Source organism: Nilaparvata lugens, chromosome 6 (assembly GCF_014356525.2).
Source record: "Nilaparvata lugens isolate BPH chromosome 6, ASM1435652v1, whole genome shotgun sequence".
In the NCBI taxonomy this organism is placed as follows: Eukaryota; Metazoa; Arthropoda; class Insecta; order Hemiptera; family Delphacidae; genus Nilaparvata; species Nilaparvata lugens.
Genome location: NC_052509.1, coordinates 45,714,213 through 45,733,111, shown reverse-complemented (window position 1 = coordinate 45,733,111; position 18,899 = coordinate 45,714,213). Strand labels below are relative to the sequence as shown.

The 18,899-nt window shown below is 33.1% G+C and overlaps 1 protein-coding gene across 3 annotated transcripts; it reads right to left on the bottom strand.

The window, feature by feature from the left end:
* Window positions 1-805: 805 nt before the first annotated feature.
* On the bottom strand, window positions 806-17,600 carry LOC111051708 (vacuolar protein sorting-associated protein 4). Of its 3 annotated transcripts, none has more exons than XM_039430895.1 (9): window positions 17,539-17,600; window positions 12,954-13,013; window positions 10,826-10,937; window positions 9,071-9,206; window positions 8,383-8,617; window positions 7,373-7,640; window positions 5,736-5,949; window positions 3,545-3,773; window positions 806-1,993 (listed from the first exon to the last, which is right to left on the bottom strand). In XM_039430895.1, the coding sequence occupies exons 2-9, from the start codon at window positions 12,978-12,980 to the stop codon at window positions 1,892-1,894; spliced, it is 1,323 nt and encodes a 440-aa protein (XP_039286829.1). In that variant the 5' UTR covers window positions 12,981-13,013; window positions 17,539-17,600; the 3' UTR covers window positions 806-1,891. The 3 variants fall into 3 exon arrangements, with proteins under 3 accessions (XP_039286829.1, XP_039286831.1, XP_039286830.1); XM_039430897.1 differs by having other exon boundaries at window positions 17,373-17,587; XM_039430896.1 differs by having other exon boundaries at window positions 12,954-13,003; window positions 17,373-17,582.
* Between the last annotated feature and the right edge of the window lie 1,299 nt (window positions 17,601-18,899).

Here is an 18,899-nt window from a genome sequence, read left to right as displayed (position 1 = left end):
ATTAGTAAAACCTTCACCAGTTGAGTGAATGAACTGATTTGAATCTAAATGTAATTAAGCTTAATCTTGTAGGTCTTCTATTACTTAATAATCAATTCTATCTACAAAAAACATAATAATTTATTGTAATAATTTGTATTTAAGATAAAATTGTAGATAAATTTGTATCTATATTTGAATATTATGTAGCCATAATATTGATTTTCCATGGAAAAAATGATGAGATTAGAGTTATTTCATCAATTTTATTTAGACAGTTGAACATTGTGGAAACTTTGGAAAATGTAGGGTCAAAGAAAGACTGAAACTTCAGTTTCAATGACCAGATCCATTAATCCATTCAAGCGCAGAAAGATGAAAAAATAGGCTATAATAAGGAGACAGAAAAAAGTAAAAGCTTGTTTTTAACTGTTTGTGAATATAAGGTTTAGACCCAGCTTCTAGGACACCTATTGCATTTAATTGACATTAAACTTTTCAAGCATTAAGATTTTATAAAGATTCAAGGGTTCATTAGATTTAATACGTGTCCTAGAAACCGAGCTTAAACCTTATAATACTCATAAACAGATTGATTTTTTTTTACTTTCTTCTGTTTCCTTATTATTATAGCCTATTACTTTCTACGCTTGAATGGAACAACGAATCTAGTCATTTCAACCGAAATGCCAGTCTTTCTTTGATCCTAATTTTTCCAAAGTCTCCACAATGTCAAACTCTCTAAATAAAAATGAATACTCATAGGCTACAACAATAGTATTAATTGATACAAAATGTCATGATACATGCAAATAATATAACTGAATCCTCTAGGTAAAATACTTTATATTGCAGCAATCTATTTACAATTTTCAAGAAATAACATCACTAATTAATATAGAAGGCTATAAAATTTAATACAGATACACATTGAAATTTGTTCAACAGATCGAAATTACATTAATTAAAATCACTAAGCTCATTGAAAATCATTATTATCAGAAAGTTAAAAAGGGTGAAATTGAGGACCTGATGAAATCCATTACCAGTTGGACATTCTAGTAATGATACTTTAAATACCAATGTAAGAGTATTCTTAAACTGATTACCAACTCTTACAAATCTCACACATCAGTGATGATCAATCAGTAGATGAATAAAAAGAAGAGGAAAGGCCAAGATTGAAGAGGGAACAAACATTTATCAATTTTCATCCATAAAAATAAGTATTTACTCTGGCATAATATCCCTTCGATACATTTCATAACCAAATGTGATCAATAGCATCTTGAAAGTATAACTTGAACGTTATAAGCAAATAACAATACAAAGCAAAAGCTCTTTGAAATCAGAAACAAGTAATTAATAGCATTGATAATTGATAGTTGACTCAATATTGAAACTATTGAAATTCATCATGTTTGAATTTGAAAATGAGTAATTCAAGATGGAAAGAAACATTCTAATAAACTGTAATCAATTTTTTACAATGACATTACAATTTATTTTTCATTTTAATCAGTAACGATAGTCTTAAATAGAGAGAAGTTAAAAATTAGTAATATATTATTAGTACTTGAAAAAATATCCAAGGAATTTAAAACCATGCCTTAACAATACTCTATTTTACAAAAATAATTGATAAACCTAGATGGACAGACATGGAATATTGCCCAGCAATAACTAATTTGCAGCTTTAAATACAGATAAGTGTAATGAATGAATAATTTACATATTATAATACAATAGTCATAACTACGTTCGATTTTGTTTAAGAACTTTATGGAAGTTTTAAATAACTGAAGTCTCTGCCAGTATCACACAATAACAGAAAAATATATAATCATTTGCGTTATAAAATAAATGGACTTTAATATTCATTAGATGAAAAAAAAGTTCACAAGGCCCAAAATCAACCTTCCTGACCGAAGTCTTCTGTGAACTTATCCAACTTCTTCATATCATCATCATTCACTGTGGGTTTCGATGTGGCAAGCGATTTCAACATGTCAGTCTGCAAGAAAACAATCTTATTAAACATTTTGGAAAGAAAATAGTTGAAAATATTACTCAATATTCACTACAAGAGTTTGAGAAATAAAGACATAGATAAATGACAAGAAAAGAGTGCCTATTTCAAGTCGATTACCTCTATCGATGTGATTCAAAGATCTATCTTTTTCCTTTCATCAACTACAAAAATAAAAAAAAACTTCCAGTAAGTTCTATCTGCGCTAAGCAAAATTTTACAAAAAAAGGAAAGAGTTGAATTCATTTGAAAGTGGAGTTGGCCCAAGTTGAGAGGTTTAGACACAGGCTTTGAAAACCAGATACCCCGGGTTCGATCCCTGGCTGGCTGGGATATCTTTCTCGGGCTACTCCCGTGTTTCCGATGAACAAGTTAGGCTTCCTGAACAAGACAACAAGTCATGTCTGAAATTGATTAGTTGCCACTTGGCCAGCCACATAACTTCATAATTATTCATTATGTCTTGAAAATAGTACATTTTAATTCAAAATATAATTCGAATTCATTAGAATCCCTTAGACTACCAACGGGACATTATGTCCCAGCAGAAATGACCAACCTCAGACTACAACTGGGACAATATGTCCCAATAGAAGTTCATCGAATCCCAGTGGGTAAATAGATCATCTAAACTACATAGCAATGAATCCCAGCGGTAGTCTATCGTCTATTCTGTAAAATACATCAGCTTTTTAGAACTATCTGATCGCCATATTATTGTGAATTGAGGTTATATGCTCTCATGCATGCATGTGTCAGATGCTGGTTTTGTGCTGAATGAAGCTGTTCTAATGTGATTTGCAGTGTCATTTTGAGTTGAAAGTAAGTAAATAACTTCATATAATGTCAATAATAACATGTGAAATTGAAATTGCAAACTATTTACTAAATTTTATCGTGTTTTTTGTATTGGGACATTATCCCAATGGTAAAATTGATTATTTGGTATTTGACGGGACAAGCTTCATAGACCCTATTTGGTAGTCTAAGGGTTAGAATGATATTGAATATACCAGCAGCAATACTAATAAAAATCATTGAGAATCACACGTAATGCAGATTTACAATAAAAAAATGGTTTTTATAGAGCTCAAACTAATATTAAGCCAATCTAAACGTTGATGTATGCACGTTCACGCTAGGGAACCGGTGCATTAACAACTGGAATCGTTTCTCTTAAAACGATCCTCAAAATATACTTAATGAAATATTGTTATTAATTGCCATGAGATCCCTAAAAATATATTGTATAATACCTATATAATGTTTAGTAAAAAATTATTACACAATACATAGAAAAGTAGCGCTCCGTAGAATAAAACATGAGGTCTTCCAAAGAATTGTTTAAAGTTGCGAGAGGGATCTATCTGAAATATTCCTGTGAAGAGCCTCATGCTTTCTTCAGTACAATGATTGTATCAAAGAGTCTGATTTTGCATCGCATCGTACGCGTGAATGATATTTTTAGAATTGCATGTGTAATGTGTTAAATTTAACCAGTAGATAGAACATAGGATGTTGATAGTGAATAGGTACCATTGTAACAGCAGGCTCATAGAGCTTATCGCCGGGCACATCCATCCAGGTCATTTCAATGGCACCCGGACTGCCAGGAGAGCATGGTGTGAGCAGGTCTGAAACCATCACATCGGGGTCGGTTCTAGAAGGACCCGACACTTGTCTGAAGTGAGTGGCAGTTTGCACCTTCCTTACTGGCTGCATCAGTGCATCTCTCACCACTATACTGATGTCAGCTCCAGAGTAGCTACAAATCAAATCAATACATCATTGTACACTTTTCTTATTGAAGAGAAATGCATATATTATTAAGAAAACTGAAACCAGCTATAGAGTAGCTACAAATCAAATCAATGCATCAATTGTAAACTATTCTTATTGAAGAGAAAGACTTCAAAAAAAAAAAAAAAAAAAAATACTGAAACCAGTAACAGAGTAGTTACAAATCAAATCAATGCATCAATATTACACTATTCTTATTGAAGAGAACTACATCTAAAATAAAAAAATACTGAAATCAGCTCCAGAGTAGCTACAAATCAAATCAAAATATCAATAGTAAAATGATGTTTTTGAAGGAAAATGAATCTATTGTTACAAAAAATACTGATGTCAGCTATAGAATAGCTGTCGATAAAATTTTGATGTAGGTTTGACTTTAAAGTATCACAGTCTAGTCACTAATCTAGTATTCCAGTCACTAAATACATTGGTGCATGCAATTTATATTGTAGTTCTGATTTTTTAATATATTATTTGGGTACATACAAGAAGTCCAGAACCAATTTCTTCAAGCAAAATTTCCTTGTGCTGGATACAGGGTGGCCCAAAAACCTCGTATTTTCGGCTCATTTTCCAGTTTTCAGCTATTTTTGCCAAATCTCGTAATCGGAAAAATTTGCTCTCGCCTTTTTTTAGATCATAAAATTCTGAATAAAATGAGATCATTCGGAACTCTCTATCTCCAATGAGTACTGAGTTAATAATTTTTCAAAAATGAGTGAAATTTGAAGAAAAAATCAATAAATTTTTGTTTTTGACCAACAATATCTTCCGATTGTTACCATCTAGAGGTATAATTCAAAATCCCTCTGGGAGTATTTTTGTGCTCTACAATCTGAGATCAGGTAAAGCGCTCTATCTCATATAGATTTCCAGGTACACCTGACAACAATGCTCCTTGTATTGTGAAAAGTACCTAATTTTCAGCTTTAACCATCATTACCAACTACATTGTCCTCACATTGATATTTCGCACAATGACATAAGTTCATGAGATTATGTTCTATGAGAATCACCCGTTAGATGCATTTCATTTCAGTATTTCCTAGTGGAGAGGCGCACTTAAGGACACCTCAAGGATCAAAATTTCAAACACTTATAACTTTTGACACAATGCTCAGATTTCATTGAACTACACTTCATTCTTCTCGGCTCGTCAAGGCGGGTCAAAATCATTCATCATAAGTCAAGTTCGGTCGAAAAATGGAAAATTTATTCTTGATTGTACTCAATCCCATATTCCAATACACAACAAATGGAAAATTTACAAAATCTTATTCAGAATTTTATAATCTAAAAAAAGGTTAGAGCAAATTTTTCTGTCCGATTACGAGATTTGGCAGAAATAGCTGAAAACTGGAAAATGAGCCGAAAATACGAGGTTTTTGGGCCACTCTGTATCTAGCACAAGGAAATTTTGCATGAAGAAATTGGTTCTGGACTTCTCTTATGTACCCAAATAATATATTAAAAAATCAGAACTACAATATAAATTGCAAGCACACCCCCTTTTTTATGTCTATATTGACTGGACTATAGTTATAGTAACATTATAGAAACCTGGCACTGTTTTGTCAATTTTTTAAAAATGAAATGAAATCAAATTTTAAAAATTGAATTAAAAAAATGATTTGATTATTTAATACAACGCAACCCTTCTAACCAGCCATCAACAGCAAATGACACTGGAAATTACAGCTTTTGCCACTGCTGACAATGAATCCTATGTCATTTGAAAGCAGGCTTCAGTGAGTAAATATTTCGTATTTTTTACAATTATATAATAGTCTGTAAGTCGTTATTTTAGTGATAAACTTGATGAAAAGATTAAATTGTGATTGAAAAGATCTAGATTTCTTTTATTCATTATGAAGACGAGAAACACCACATCATTCACAACACAGCTACAATGACAACTTGAACTCACCCTTCAGTTTTATGAGCTAGTGTTTTAAGATCTTCTTCTTTCAACTCATGAAAAGTATTGCCAAGATGGAGTTTGAACATTTGCAGACGTGCATGTTCTTCGGGCAAGGGAATGTAGATTCGCTTCTCGAATCGCCTTCTGATGGCTGCATCGAGAACCCAAGGAATGTTTGTCGCCCCCAATACTAAAATTCCGTCATTGTCATTACCAACACCTGCAAATGCAAAAGAGCTCGTAATTTATAAAATTTGTCAAATACCTATTGATGTGTAATTTTTCCGTAATTCAAATCACTGATTCTGTTGTAAATTTCAATTTATAAATCAAATACATGTTCTCATTTACAGGATGCAGTTTTGTGTTGAAACCAACACATCTTCAGCTGTACTGGCAAATATTCTGGATTGTTCTTCCAGAAGATTTACCAGAACATGTGTTGGATTCAACACGGATCTGCAGTCCTGCAAATTTGTTCATAAAGTGGATAGTAATTTATTATAAAACGAAAATCCAAATTAAATGCTGTGAATCATTTAATAATAGCTGTTTACCCTGTTGTCAATATTTGCAGTAGCAGAAGTCTTCGGGTGATTTACAGCATTTAATTTGGATTTTCGTTTAATAAATTATTCATCAATATTAGCATTTGAATAAATAAAATTTCTCATTAATTTCCATTCATAAAATGGAATTGACAGCATAATCATTGTTATTCAACAAGTTATTTGATAGGACGCACATTTCTGTCCGAATAAAATAAAGAAACAATGTCTCTAGAATACAGTAGGCAGATTTGAAATCTCAAGTATTTTATGAAATGATGAGTACACAGTACACGTGTTAGACGCATACAATGTTTCAGTTGATTTATTTCTCATTGAAGTACTGTAGCGATATTTAGCGAGTCCTGAGACATTCGAAGATTTTCATGCCACACAAACATATCATATTTGGCTGCCAGGTCTCAAGTGTTGCACTTATAATCTGCCATCGCTGCGCCTGGTCGAGGGTTCGAATCCAGCTAATGGCATAGTTGTTTGATCATTTCATCTCTTTACCCGAGAAAAAAGCTTATATGAGCGTAATCCATAAAAATGTTAAACTTGCTCTTGTTTGGCAGTAGTTTACGCAGGGCATTCTCCACGAATAATTCCTACAATCGGTGAAATCTTTTGATTCATACGAATAATTATCAAACAGCTCTCGTAACATAATACTACTACTTGTACTACATAAAATACTATTCGAATAGTTCATGAAACTATTTGAGCTCATGGAATTTGGCTTCACACCAATAAGGAATATGCATGAGAGAAATTCCTATGAGTATATATGCACACAGGAAGCGGCCAGTCGTTCAGAGTTCACGAAAGGTCCACGTTCTTTCTATGGTCAAAATGGCGGTGGTCAAATACAAGTGTTCTAGTTGAATTTCTCAAGTGAAGAAAAACAGACAGAGAGCTGATATCAGTTAAATAATATGACAAAAGTCTCTCTATCGTACTAATTTATTTCAGTTCACATGAATTCCGTTTAACAAAAACGCTGATTTCGGAACGCCTGACCGCTCTCTGTGTGCACTTCACACACCCTTATACTTTGGTCTTATATGAAAAAAATATAAAATTAGACTATACCTTGCATTTGTACAAGGAACTCGGTTTTGATTCTACGGGCCGACTCAGATTCATTATCTGAACGCGAAGAGCACAAGGAGTCCACTTCATCAATGAATATAATACTAGGCTTATGTTGTCTGGCTAGCTCGAACAGGTTCTTGACCAACTTCTCCGACTCGCCCAACCATTTCGACACCAGATCTGAGGACGACACTGAGAAGAACGTCGAATTGTTCGCTTCAGTAGCCACTGCCTTTGCAAGGTATGATTTACCAGTTCCAGGAGGCTGCAACATATACGTAATACAAACATAACATTCAATAAAAAGGGATTTCCCAGATCACCGTGATTCCATTCAAAAGATACAACCAACATTAGACTTATTATAAAAAACTTAAAGAAATCTGAAGTACTTTGGACTTGAAAACACTTTTGTTTTGCTATAAGTTATACTACGTTCTACTTTTATATCAAGTTTACACATTTTTACTGTTGTTTGTTATAAGATTTGTTATTGCAGGAGTAAATAAATATAGAATTTCGGCTCAAATTAAACTAAAAATATAATTGCTAGACCATTAAATTTGCAATTTTATGGTCTACGGAAAATCAAAGTACTGTAAGTATTCAAAGACCGTATGAAACTCTTCAAGTTGTGGAAAACAGGGTGAGTCACAGATGCTCTTCAAAACACAAGAGAATCGAATTAAGCCTAAATTAACCACTGTTGAAACTGTCTTCTACCACAAGTTAATAGTCTGCAAAAAGTGTCCAGCGTTAATAAATTTAAAAAAACACTACAATGTTATGAATAATTGTATGGCAAAGTTGGCATTTCACTTATATTACAGATATATGTGTATTTATTGACAATGATATGGGTTGGGGAAAGAGTTAGTGACATACTACGATACATATTTTAATATTAAAATAATTGGTACATGACATTATAATGGTCATAATATGGATATGATACTAAATTTCTGTCACAGGACTATGATAGTGATAATGTAATACTCATTACTCACCCCAAAGAGTAGAATTCCCTTCCAGGGTATTCGCTTGCCAGTGAAAAGATGAGGGAACCTGATTGGAAGTATGACAGCTTCCTTGAGAGCTTCTTTGGCTCCCTCGAGCCCTGCAACATCTGACCATTGAACGCACGGCTTCTCCACGACAATGGCCTCCTCCAGTCGAGACTGCAATTTCTTCTTTTCCGGCTTTTCTGAATCACTGTCACTATCACTCTTCTTATCATCGCTCCTGCAAACATAACTTACTATACATACTTACAACGTCCAAATCCTAATCATATTCAACAATCACGTTAGGTCCATTGCTATCATTGATTAGCCCTTATTGTTGATTAACCCTTTCAATTTTCAACATAAATAAATGAATTATTTATTTTGAAGTTTTCCCTAAAAAATTGAAGACGCATAGAGAACTATCATGATTATTTCAACATAACATTGTAATTAATAATGAGAATCTTTAAGGGAAAAATCTTATGGCCGTCAAATTTAGGAAACAGCAAATCTAATTGAATTGAAATCATTCCATAAATCTTAAAGCTCTATGCTGCTGTGATAATGTATAAAAATGCTACGTAATAATTCATTGTACCTGAACATCATTATAATTTCATCAATGTCGTACAATAAAACTAAGATTCTTTCTAAATTAAAAAGAGAAACAATTATCCAATTCGCTTACTTTGAATTGGTATCACCATCTTTTACTTTCTTCTTCTTTCCTTTATCTAAATGCGCTTTTAATTGTTCAGCTCTGTCCAAATATTGGTCACACTTTGCTCTGATCGATTCTTTAGCCTTCTCTCCATGCGTCTCATCTGAAATTTGGTAATCATTTCAACAGATTAGGCTGAGGTTCAGCCAAACGAGCTTAAAACTAGAGCATGCATTTTGGAGCATAAAACACATAGGAACAACCCTTTTATGAGAAGCATGATAAATTATGTCACCAATAGTATATGAATCCAATGTTAGTTCTCATGACTTTAGAGCTATTAAAAACTGGCTTAATCCAGATGTCTATTCATCTTTGTTCAGAACAAGTATTAGCTCATTTGCTCTAGTCCCAGCCTTATAAGAAGCCGAATAATTGTAAAGAACTGCCACAAAGATTTCCCTATCAAGTAACCATTTATTCCAAATAGAATCTAATTTATTATTTGAAAACTACATTTCAAAAAGTGTCTACTTGGACAAAAGATACAGGAGAATAATTCTTGTATTTTTTAAAATAAATTCTGTTAAAATCCAGGTTATATTGAATGAAAACGACTTAAAATAATCATGAACGCTAATTTACTAAATCGTTTTGAGATACTGGTTTCGTTGTTACACTATTATCAATATTGTTAATGGTGTAATAACCAAAACTAGTAGATAAATTGTTTACATATACAGAATGTTCTGAAAAAAGGTGCCCATAAGTCAGGGTGTGATTCCTCACATAAAAAGAAGAAAAAAGTACTGATTAACATAGATCCGAAAATGCTTGGTTACCGAGTTACACAGGGTGAAAAATTTTGTCTGAATTTCAGTTTCCCTGCTGAAACGAAGCCCTACGGTTATTTGTTGGCTGTAAATTAAGATGTACAATTTAGCGTACTTTATGTAAAATGAACTGAAAAATTGAATAAAACAGTTTCCAGACTTGTAGCTACAGTAATTTTTTTGTGACGAAAAACGCAAAAGTTGGTCCCGAAAAGCAAGTTCCTTCAAGGTTTGAAGCAGATTTACAATGTTAAATGTACAATAAACACAAAATATTTTTCTGCATAACTTGTAGAAAATTTAATTTCGAAGAGAAAGATGTAAAATAAATCTATAATAGACAAACGCATCCTATAAAAAATAATCCTTAATTACAAACAAAACGCATGAAAAATAGACAAAATCTGTTGAGCTCTACAAATTATATAATATTACGATTTTTTTTAAAGGTTGCGTTTCTCTATTATAGACTTAATTTACATCTTTCTCTTCAAAATTGAATTTTCTACAAGTTTTATAAGAAATATTTTACATTTAACATAGTAAATATGCTTCAAACCTTGAAGGAGCTTGTTTTTGGGACCAACTTTCGCGTATTTCGTCACATAAAAAATTACTGTAGCTATAGGTCTGGAAACTGTTTTATTCAATTTCAGTTAATTTTATATAAAGTATGCTAAATTGTTTATCTTAATTTACAGCCAACAAATAACCGTAGGGCTTCGTTTCAGCAGGGAAACTGAAATTCAGGCAAAATCTTTCACCCTATGTAACTCGGTAACCAAGCATTTTCGGATCTATGTTAATCAGTACTTTTTTCTTCTTTTTATGTGAGGAATCACACCCTGACTTATGGGCACCTTTTTCAGAGCAACCTGTATAAAGCCTATTTATACAATATTTTTTATTATTAATAATTGAAAGAGAATGAAATAGAACTGAAAATTACATTTGATCGCATGTAGAAAATATTCAACTCCATATTTATAAAGACGTAATGCTTCTTCATAGTTCTTCTTCTTATCCTCCTCAGTAGCTTTAGTTATTATGTCGATCGCTTTCTGAAAAAATAAAAACAGAGACGTGAATAAAAAACATTTACCACATTGGAAATACTTATTATACCTGTGATTGATCGCCATTATTTATATTCTGTATTTACAACACAGTTGCTCTGTGTCTATTTGTATTGTATTCTATTTGTGATCTAAATGCGAATAAACTTTAATTTAAAATCATTGGAGGTTTTACCTCAAATCAACAACTCTATTCATGAAATTTGTAGTAGAAACATAGTTGATAATAGAATGAAATACTGTGAGCAACAGATAAATATTGATCAGGAATAAACATATTTTTTATTATTGAGTGAATACATCCATATAACAGTAGCTGGGAAAACACAATTTTTCATTAGTTTATTCTCATAGCAAACACAGATCAGTATTGAGCGATAAACTATCACGGAACAGTTTTCAGTCAGTTGATATCTTACTGTAATAGAGATACCGTAATGGATTCGTTTCCAAAGCAATATGGCATACTGTATATCTATAGAACAACAAAAAAGTTATTCCAGATCTTTCAATAAAGGAAAAATTTACTTTATAGAGAATTAGTAGATAGGAAGGTAGGATTGCTGCCCAAAATATTTACAAAAATTACATGATACACAATAAAATTAATATGTTAGGGAACCCCCTACAAGACTATTCGTCTGTGAGTAGGGGAGAGTTCGGATAAGACAGTCATTAGAAAAAATAATTACAGTAAATTGTACAGGTTAGTTATATTTATTAAGGCTATATTAATGAAATATGATATTTTTAGAAGTTGTATTCACAAATATTGTAAACCAGCACCCGGAAAATCCCAGATAAAAGAAAAAAAAACATTTTTTTGAATCAAGATCACAGTGAAGGTGAGGAAAAAATAACAATTTACAGGCTAAAAAAGGTATTGATGTCAGAATTGTGTTCGAAGGCTTTGAACTCTGTTACTAAGATCGGGTCGATTAACTTGCATATTGGGAACGGATCAACTGCTCGGACGCCTAGCAGCCAATACAGCACAGCCAACAATTTGTGCAAGGATCAGTCGAGTAGGATAGATGTGATTGATGGTAGCTCCTAAAAGATCTAATTTGTGTTTGCTAATATGAATTAACAAGAATTTTATGTGAAGCTGTCTCACATATTGAAATGGGAACTCTGTAATTAAAAAAATAAATCTGGTGTGGCGCACTCACACAACTTTCCTTGCAGTTATGAAAATTGATCGCCTGACGCAAGTGTTCACGCGCATCTCAAGTCTACTATTCGAAGATCTGAGCCAGCTGGTGACAGAACAATAACGCTGGAGACACACAAGGTCTGCTATCTCTTCATTGTGAATGATTTAATAGAATCAACAGTTGCCAACAGTTTGCAATAGAATAATCACATTTTCTCGAATTTCGAGCTTATTTTCAAATTTAGGTGAAAATGTTACTGAGATTTAATTGTAGAGATTTTCATGCTCAATCTTTTTCACTTGATTTTTTTTTTGTTTAAATTGTATCTGAAGCCTGAAAATTGGGAATCCAAAATCAAACTTTGCATAGATGGGGCGGAGCCCCTGGAATTATGAGATATGGGACATATGGCAGTTGATAGAGCTTATCAATGACTATTTTAGGTATAAATTTTATCAAAATCGTTGGTGCCGTTTTCGAGGAAATTGCAAAAACCCCTGTTTTTGACAACATTTTTGCCATTTTAGCCATCTTGAATTGTATTTGATCGAAATTGTTGGTGTCGCATCCTTATATTGTAAGGTCGTTAAGTTCCAAATTTCAAGTCATTCCGTTGATTGGAAGATGAGATATCGTGTACACAGACGCACATACACTCATACACACACACACACACACACACACACACACACACACACACACACACATGACCTAGGGGACCTTGACACGTATAGAAATTTAGTAATTGGGGTACCTTATTTTTTTCGGAAAGCAATACTTTCCTTACCTATAGTAATAAGGCAAGGAAAGTAAAAAAATCGATAAGAGGATTTTATCTACAAACCTGTAATCCAGTCATAGTCCCTGACATGACGATCCTGTGTTGATAGTTCACTGAAACAAACTGAAAAAAATGTAATAAAATAACTTTAACAGAAAAACAACAAATTCTAGGAGGTGCGAAATACTATCTCTAGACTGTTCATTAGCCTCCAAAAAGTTGTCGACACTTTTCAAAGGACATATTGATTATGAAACCTAAATATTTAGTTTTCTGTTTTTTCCATTTCCAATCATTTCATGATTCTGTCCCTGTATCATTGTTGAATAAATAAATTGTAAGAACTGAAAGTAGAGGGAAAACCAATGGTTAGAGGACTATCTCTCAGGTAGAATGCAATTATGTAGAAATAGTACAACACCAAAAAAAAAACAACGTGATAAATAATAAACCCTCGCTTAGAGCAGTATTTAAAGGCATACCCCAGAGTTCGATCCTAGGACCACTGTTATTCCTCATCTACATTAACAACTGTCCCCAAAGAAAATGACGACAGAGAAAACTGCATACTGTTCGCCAAACAGCATTGAATGAAGCAACCGACATATCTCACACTAAGCCTAAAAATAAATAGGAAGAAAACAGTCCTCGTCTGATTCAACCCACATCAATGATTCAACAATCCCAGACTCGGAGTGACCGACGACGACAATTATACTTATACTTACAATGAAATAGTTATTTGTATATCTAGAGTGAAAAGTACAACTTTTTCTCCCTGTGGGAAAAAGTTTGAAGCCCGAGGCGAAGCCGAGGGCAACAATTTTCCTGAGGGAGAAATAGTTATTTGTGCAACTAGTGCGCAAAGTGACAGTTTGCTGCACCGAAAGAAACGTTTACGCCCGAGCCGTAGGCGGGGAATGGTTTCTTGAGTGCAGCAGAGGAACTTTGCGCACGTATTTCACATTTAATTTTTCCTACAGTTACCATCGAATATGAAAAGTGAGTAATTATGGGTAAAATTGCCTGAAATGCATCAAATGTTTTTCTGTGTAATTTTATTATTAATAAATAAAATAGAATAATGTAGTAGTGTTTGAATGAAGGGGCGGCTGTCCTCGAACTCGGTGTCCTTATTATTATTATAACGTGCACTACCACACTATAGCAGCCCAGTCAGTGCAGTTACCAACTTAATTTTTGTTTTCGTGCACTGGTGTTCCATATAACCCACCAACTATTTTGCGTTGGCATGTTGCAAATCAGCAGTGGCCATTCCTGCACTGATTACAGAACGCAAAGAATCACTTTTCCGCTCTAGGGCGGGAAAATGTTTTTCTGCACTCCAGATTTGCAACATGGCAACGCAAAATAGTTGGTGGGTTATATGGAGGATTAGTGCAGCAAAATCAAAATGAAGTTAGTAACAATGACTGTATTATAGTGAGGTGCACGTTATAATAATATCAAGGACATCGTGTTCAGCGACAGCCACCACAGCACACAGCCGCCTTCATTCAAACACTACTACATTATTCAATTTTATTTATTAATAATAAAATCACACAGGAAAACATTTGATGCATTTCAGGCAATTTTACCCATAATTACCCACTTTTCATATTCAATGGTAACTGTAGGAGAAATTAAATGTGAAATACGTGCGCAAAGTTCCTCTGCTGCACTCAACAAACCATTCCCGGCCTACGGCTCGGGCGTAAACGTTTCTTTCGGTGCAGCAAACTGTCACTTTGCGCACTAGTTGCACAAAAAACAATTTCGCTCGTGATGTACACAAAATTTTCTTCCATCTACATTTTTTATACAAACTGCAAATCAAATCATTTTAATAACTTACGTTATTGGTGACAATGTTTTCTAACATAACCTAAAATCTAAAACCTAAAAACCGTTCGTCTGATTGGCACTGCCGATTGCGCTATCTATCGGCAAAAGTTGTAAAAATTAACAGCTGGGCGGCCATCAAAAATGGCTGACTCCAGATCACGCGTTTCAGATTTGAACTGCAGATGAAAAATATTTGTTGGCTGGTATTTTGAATAGAATAAAATATTTTAAAATATGTATACATTTCTATCATACAAACATAAAGTTCATCATGTGGTGATAAAATTTCTGGTTGTGGTATTGCATTGATTTGACTCAATGACAGACACCTCTATTATGCTTCCTCATCTGAGCTTAGACCTTTTAACATATTTCAAATGTAAGTTATTAGAATAGAGATGCCTCCCATGTTATTTAAATGTAGTTACTTTTACGCTCTAGGGAGTTTTTCTCTTTTTTCGGCACGAGAGCGAAAAAGTTACACTTTAGTATTATGTTCCACTGAGTAAAGTAAGTACTTTAGACAGTAGCTGGACGAAAAAATACTCTATTAGGCGGAGTTAGGACTTAAGATGAAAAATTATGACTCGAAGAGTTATAATATTTATTACTTTTCAAATTACAACTATCGAGATGGCAGAATGGATTGAACAAGGTCTACAAAGTCGTCCAAAGAATATTCCTGAATTGAATAAAATGGCTTTCTTCTGAGCCAACACTCAAGTCTTGAGTTGAATGCTGGTATTCATCATCGAAATTAACGACTTTACCACAGAAATTGAAGACAGAGAAAACTGTAATGCTAATAACCTCTTCAAATCCTTTGGCAGCTTATAGAGGATCCGCAAGGCCAATGCAGGAAATGCATCAAGGATCTTTGACAAACGGCAGTATAGCACATCTATAAGACCTCGAATAACACTTCTAGTGTTGTGACTATGAAAGTCACTCCTTGAGTTGAACTTTCCAAAATTTGCTCGCTACAATCATGGCACACAAATTTATGTAATGACTGTAGATGGTCATTACACTTATGGACTGGAAGAGAGGATTACAATGATCCAGGAAGCCACTAGAGGTTGTCCCTCTTTGGCATTTTGGACACATCTTCATATGCAGACCTCACATCACCAGCAGTCTTAGCTCAGAATGCTATGGAAAAGAGCAAGGTACACCATCCGCAAGAGGGCCTGCTCATCAACTTTGTCAACTTCCTCCCAGCGCCTGTTGGGAGGTCAACTAAGTAACAAGTAAAGTAATTTAGGATTACATAAAAACAAAAATCAATGTGGTTTACCAAATAGTAATGTTCAACAATGATAGCCCAAGTCATACTCTGCTGCTATCCTCATACTGTGCTGGTAAATAGTTCATGACTTTAGAAACATTTCCCCTGACTATTTGATTAGTGAGTTGTCTAAATTGTACAAAATTCGTCATTGGTTGAAACTATAAATTTAGTTTATTAAAATAAAGGAAATATTTAAAAACGAATTTAGTATAAGTTTGTTGATTTTCAACCCGAATAAGTTGTAATATTAATTTAGGTTATAAGCATAAACATCTATCTACATAATTATTTTCTCAACGTTTTATATGTTTGATTAAGTGAAAAACGTGTTTATTAAGTGTTTTATTTCATAACAAGTCAGGTCCACTTCCAAACTCGACACAGTCAATCCAGATTTCTGGTCATGACGAAGGAGAGAAGTATGAAGTAAGTAGAATCCATTTTTAAGCTACTGATCAAGTTGAAAGGCCTAAATTAAGAAAGGTATGCCGTATAATTAATATTATTAACATTTTAATATTGTACTTTCCTGTTAAAAAACATAACCTAAACTTTTTTATTAATAGCTATAACGTTAAATTCCATCTCGATAGTAGTAATGTGGAAAATAACGCACACATCCGGCATTCATGATATTGATGAAGAGGAAGGTAATTCAAGTAATTCCTTTTTACATCTTTCAAGTATATTTATATCAGCTTTTAATTAATGTCCAGGTAATCCTGAAAAGATCAGGTCGTCAGCACTTTATACAGTCATACTTTGACTAATTGTTCAAGAATACAAATATACTCTTTAACAAGATTGGCAAGAGTCAACGTTGGTAAGGATAATATTTTGCTTACTTCAAATTAATTCCGAACACTTTCAAAAGAAGGAGACTGATATCAGTATTGTCACCAATATTCAATAAGGTATTTGACCATTCGACGTTATGTGATAACGATTTGATTTAGCTCTTTCCTCTAATTCTGCAATGTTATCTATGTCAACTAGTAAGATATCAAGGCCGATTCAGATAATAAATTAACAATATTAATAACTCATAATATTATTTATGCTAATGAAATAATATTCAATTCATTACAATACAATAATATATTTGGGTTCATTGTACTAGATTACACTAACTTGCTATGATAATTCACATCAACGTAATACCTAACCATGAAAATAAATGATTGGAAAGTACAAGCAACATTAATTAATTAAAATACAGTTTATTTCATGATCTGAAGAAAATAATAGAATAAAATTATTTGCTAATTAACTTACTAATAATCATTAACAAAGAAATTTTAACAATATTATAAAGAATTTGGTGATGGCAATGAAATTCCTACCTGGAACTTGATGTTGAAATTCAATGAATCACAAGTCCTGGATTATTTATCTTAGAATGATGATAAGCTACCGTGAAGTTTATTCTGTTTAGTATGAATGTTATTGACAATTCTTTCACTGTAAAATTATATTTGAAAAATAAATTCAACATTGATATTTACTTACTTCCTACTTGCCAAAATCTGCTGTAATTTATCACTGCTACTATGATTAGAAACTAATTTGTACGTTCTATGAGTTTACAGCTGACTAATTTCAAATTTTATGTCCACAGAAAAATGAGTAATTCATACAATCTCAATTGAATCATATTATTCAATCCAATTCATTTTTGGAGAAAAATAAGAGAATTGAATTTTTTTCCAGTTGCTTGCAAAAAATGATAGTTTATTCTGAAAACCAGATTAGACCTTCTTGGTATACTATGTCTGGACACAACAAAAATGAAAAACATGAAACTGCTCGAGCCGAGATTAACCAATTTTTCAGTTGTCCAAAAACGAGTTCATTCAATAGTGAATAATATTATCAATATAAATAGTTAAAGCTCATTTAATAAAGTTGAATTCGCTTGAAAACTGAATATGTTGATAAGTTGAAGGCAGCTACTAGAAAAAATAATCACTAGCCTTACAAACCTGACCTGAAACTCCCTGTTGATCTCTATTCCTTGAATGAGGAGGAGACTGCAAACTTTGTCAGTCTCTTTGATCGACCATCTTGAGGTAACTGTAAATATTTGAACTTTTGTGTTATATAAATTGACAATGTCTATCCAGTATATACACTGGTCACAGACGGAAGAAAATTGAATAATCTCCCTGATGAATTGCTCAATTGTAGCCTTATTGACAAATGACAAACTATAGAAGTGAAACTTCTGCCATGGTTGCTTCCAACATTTTTGAAATCCACCTATCCCCTCTACCTATGTGCTCATAGCAAATAGCTTTTTATGCAGCTGAATCAATTCTTGATCACTTTCAGGACATTATTTTTCGGTTTTACAAAAGCTAGTTAAATTTTGATGCTGATTAATTTCACAAAAACTGATCAGAGAAGCCATATTTAAAAAACCTTCTCTGATTGGTTATTTTGGAATTAATCATGATTTAAATTTAAGTAGCTACAGTGTAACCAGGTCAAAATCAATAAAACGATTGGTGACATCTGAATAGTTTCTCAATCATACTCAAGTCTAGTTTCCATTCTGGCAGTTTGCAATATCAGATCAGTATCAACATATTGAAAGAACGCCTAATACAACGGCTATTATACTCATTGGCAGAACTAGTGGATGAGCCCCTATACTCTAACATGAACAGCCGCCATCCAAGAGTTTGAGGGGTGACCCCCTGATCTGGTTCTCCCGGTCAAGGACAAAGAATTCAAGTATCAAATATATATTATATATATTTGAGTAACAAAACGAGGAGCTGCGCCAGCTAGAGTAAGTTTTTACAATTTACATCCATTGTTTCCATGTTTGGGCAATTTCAGTATTTCGGTGCAAATATAATGAAAGT

Coding starts and splice junctions, on each gene's coding strand:
- LOC111051708 (XM_039430895.1), bottom strand. CDS start 12,980: ATGTCAGGGACTATGACTGGATTACAG. Junction 10,938..12,953: donor GGACTATGACTGGATTACAG/GTTTGTAGATAA, acceptor TTATTTTTTCAG/AAAGCGATCGACATAATAAC. Junction 1,994..3,544: donor ATGAGCCTGCTGTTACAATG/GTACCTATTCAC, acceptor GTTTTCTTGCAG/ACTGACATGTTGAAATCGCT.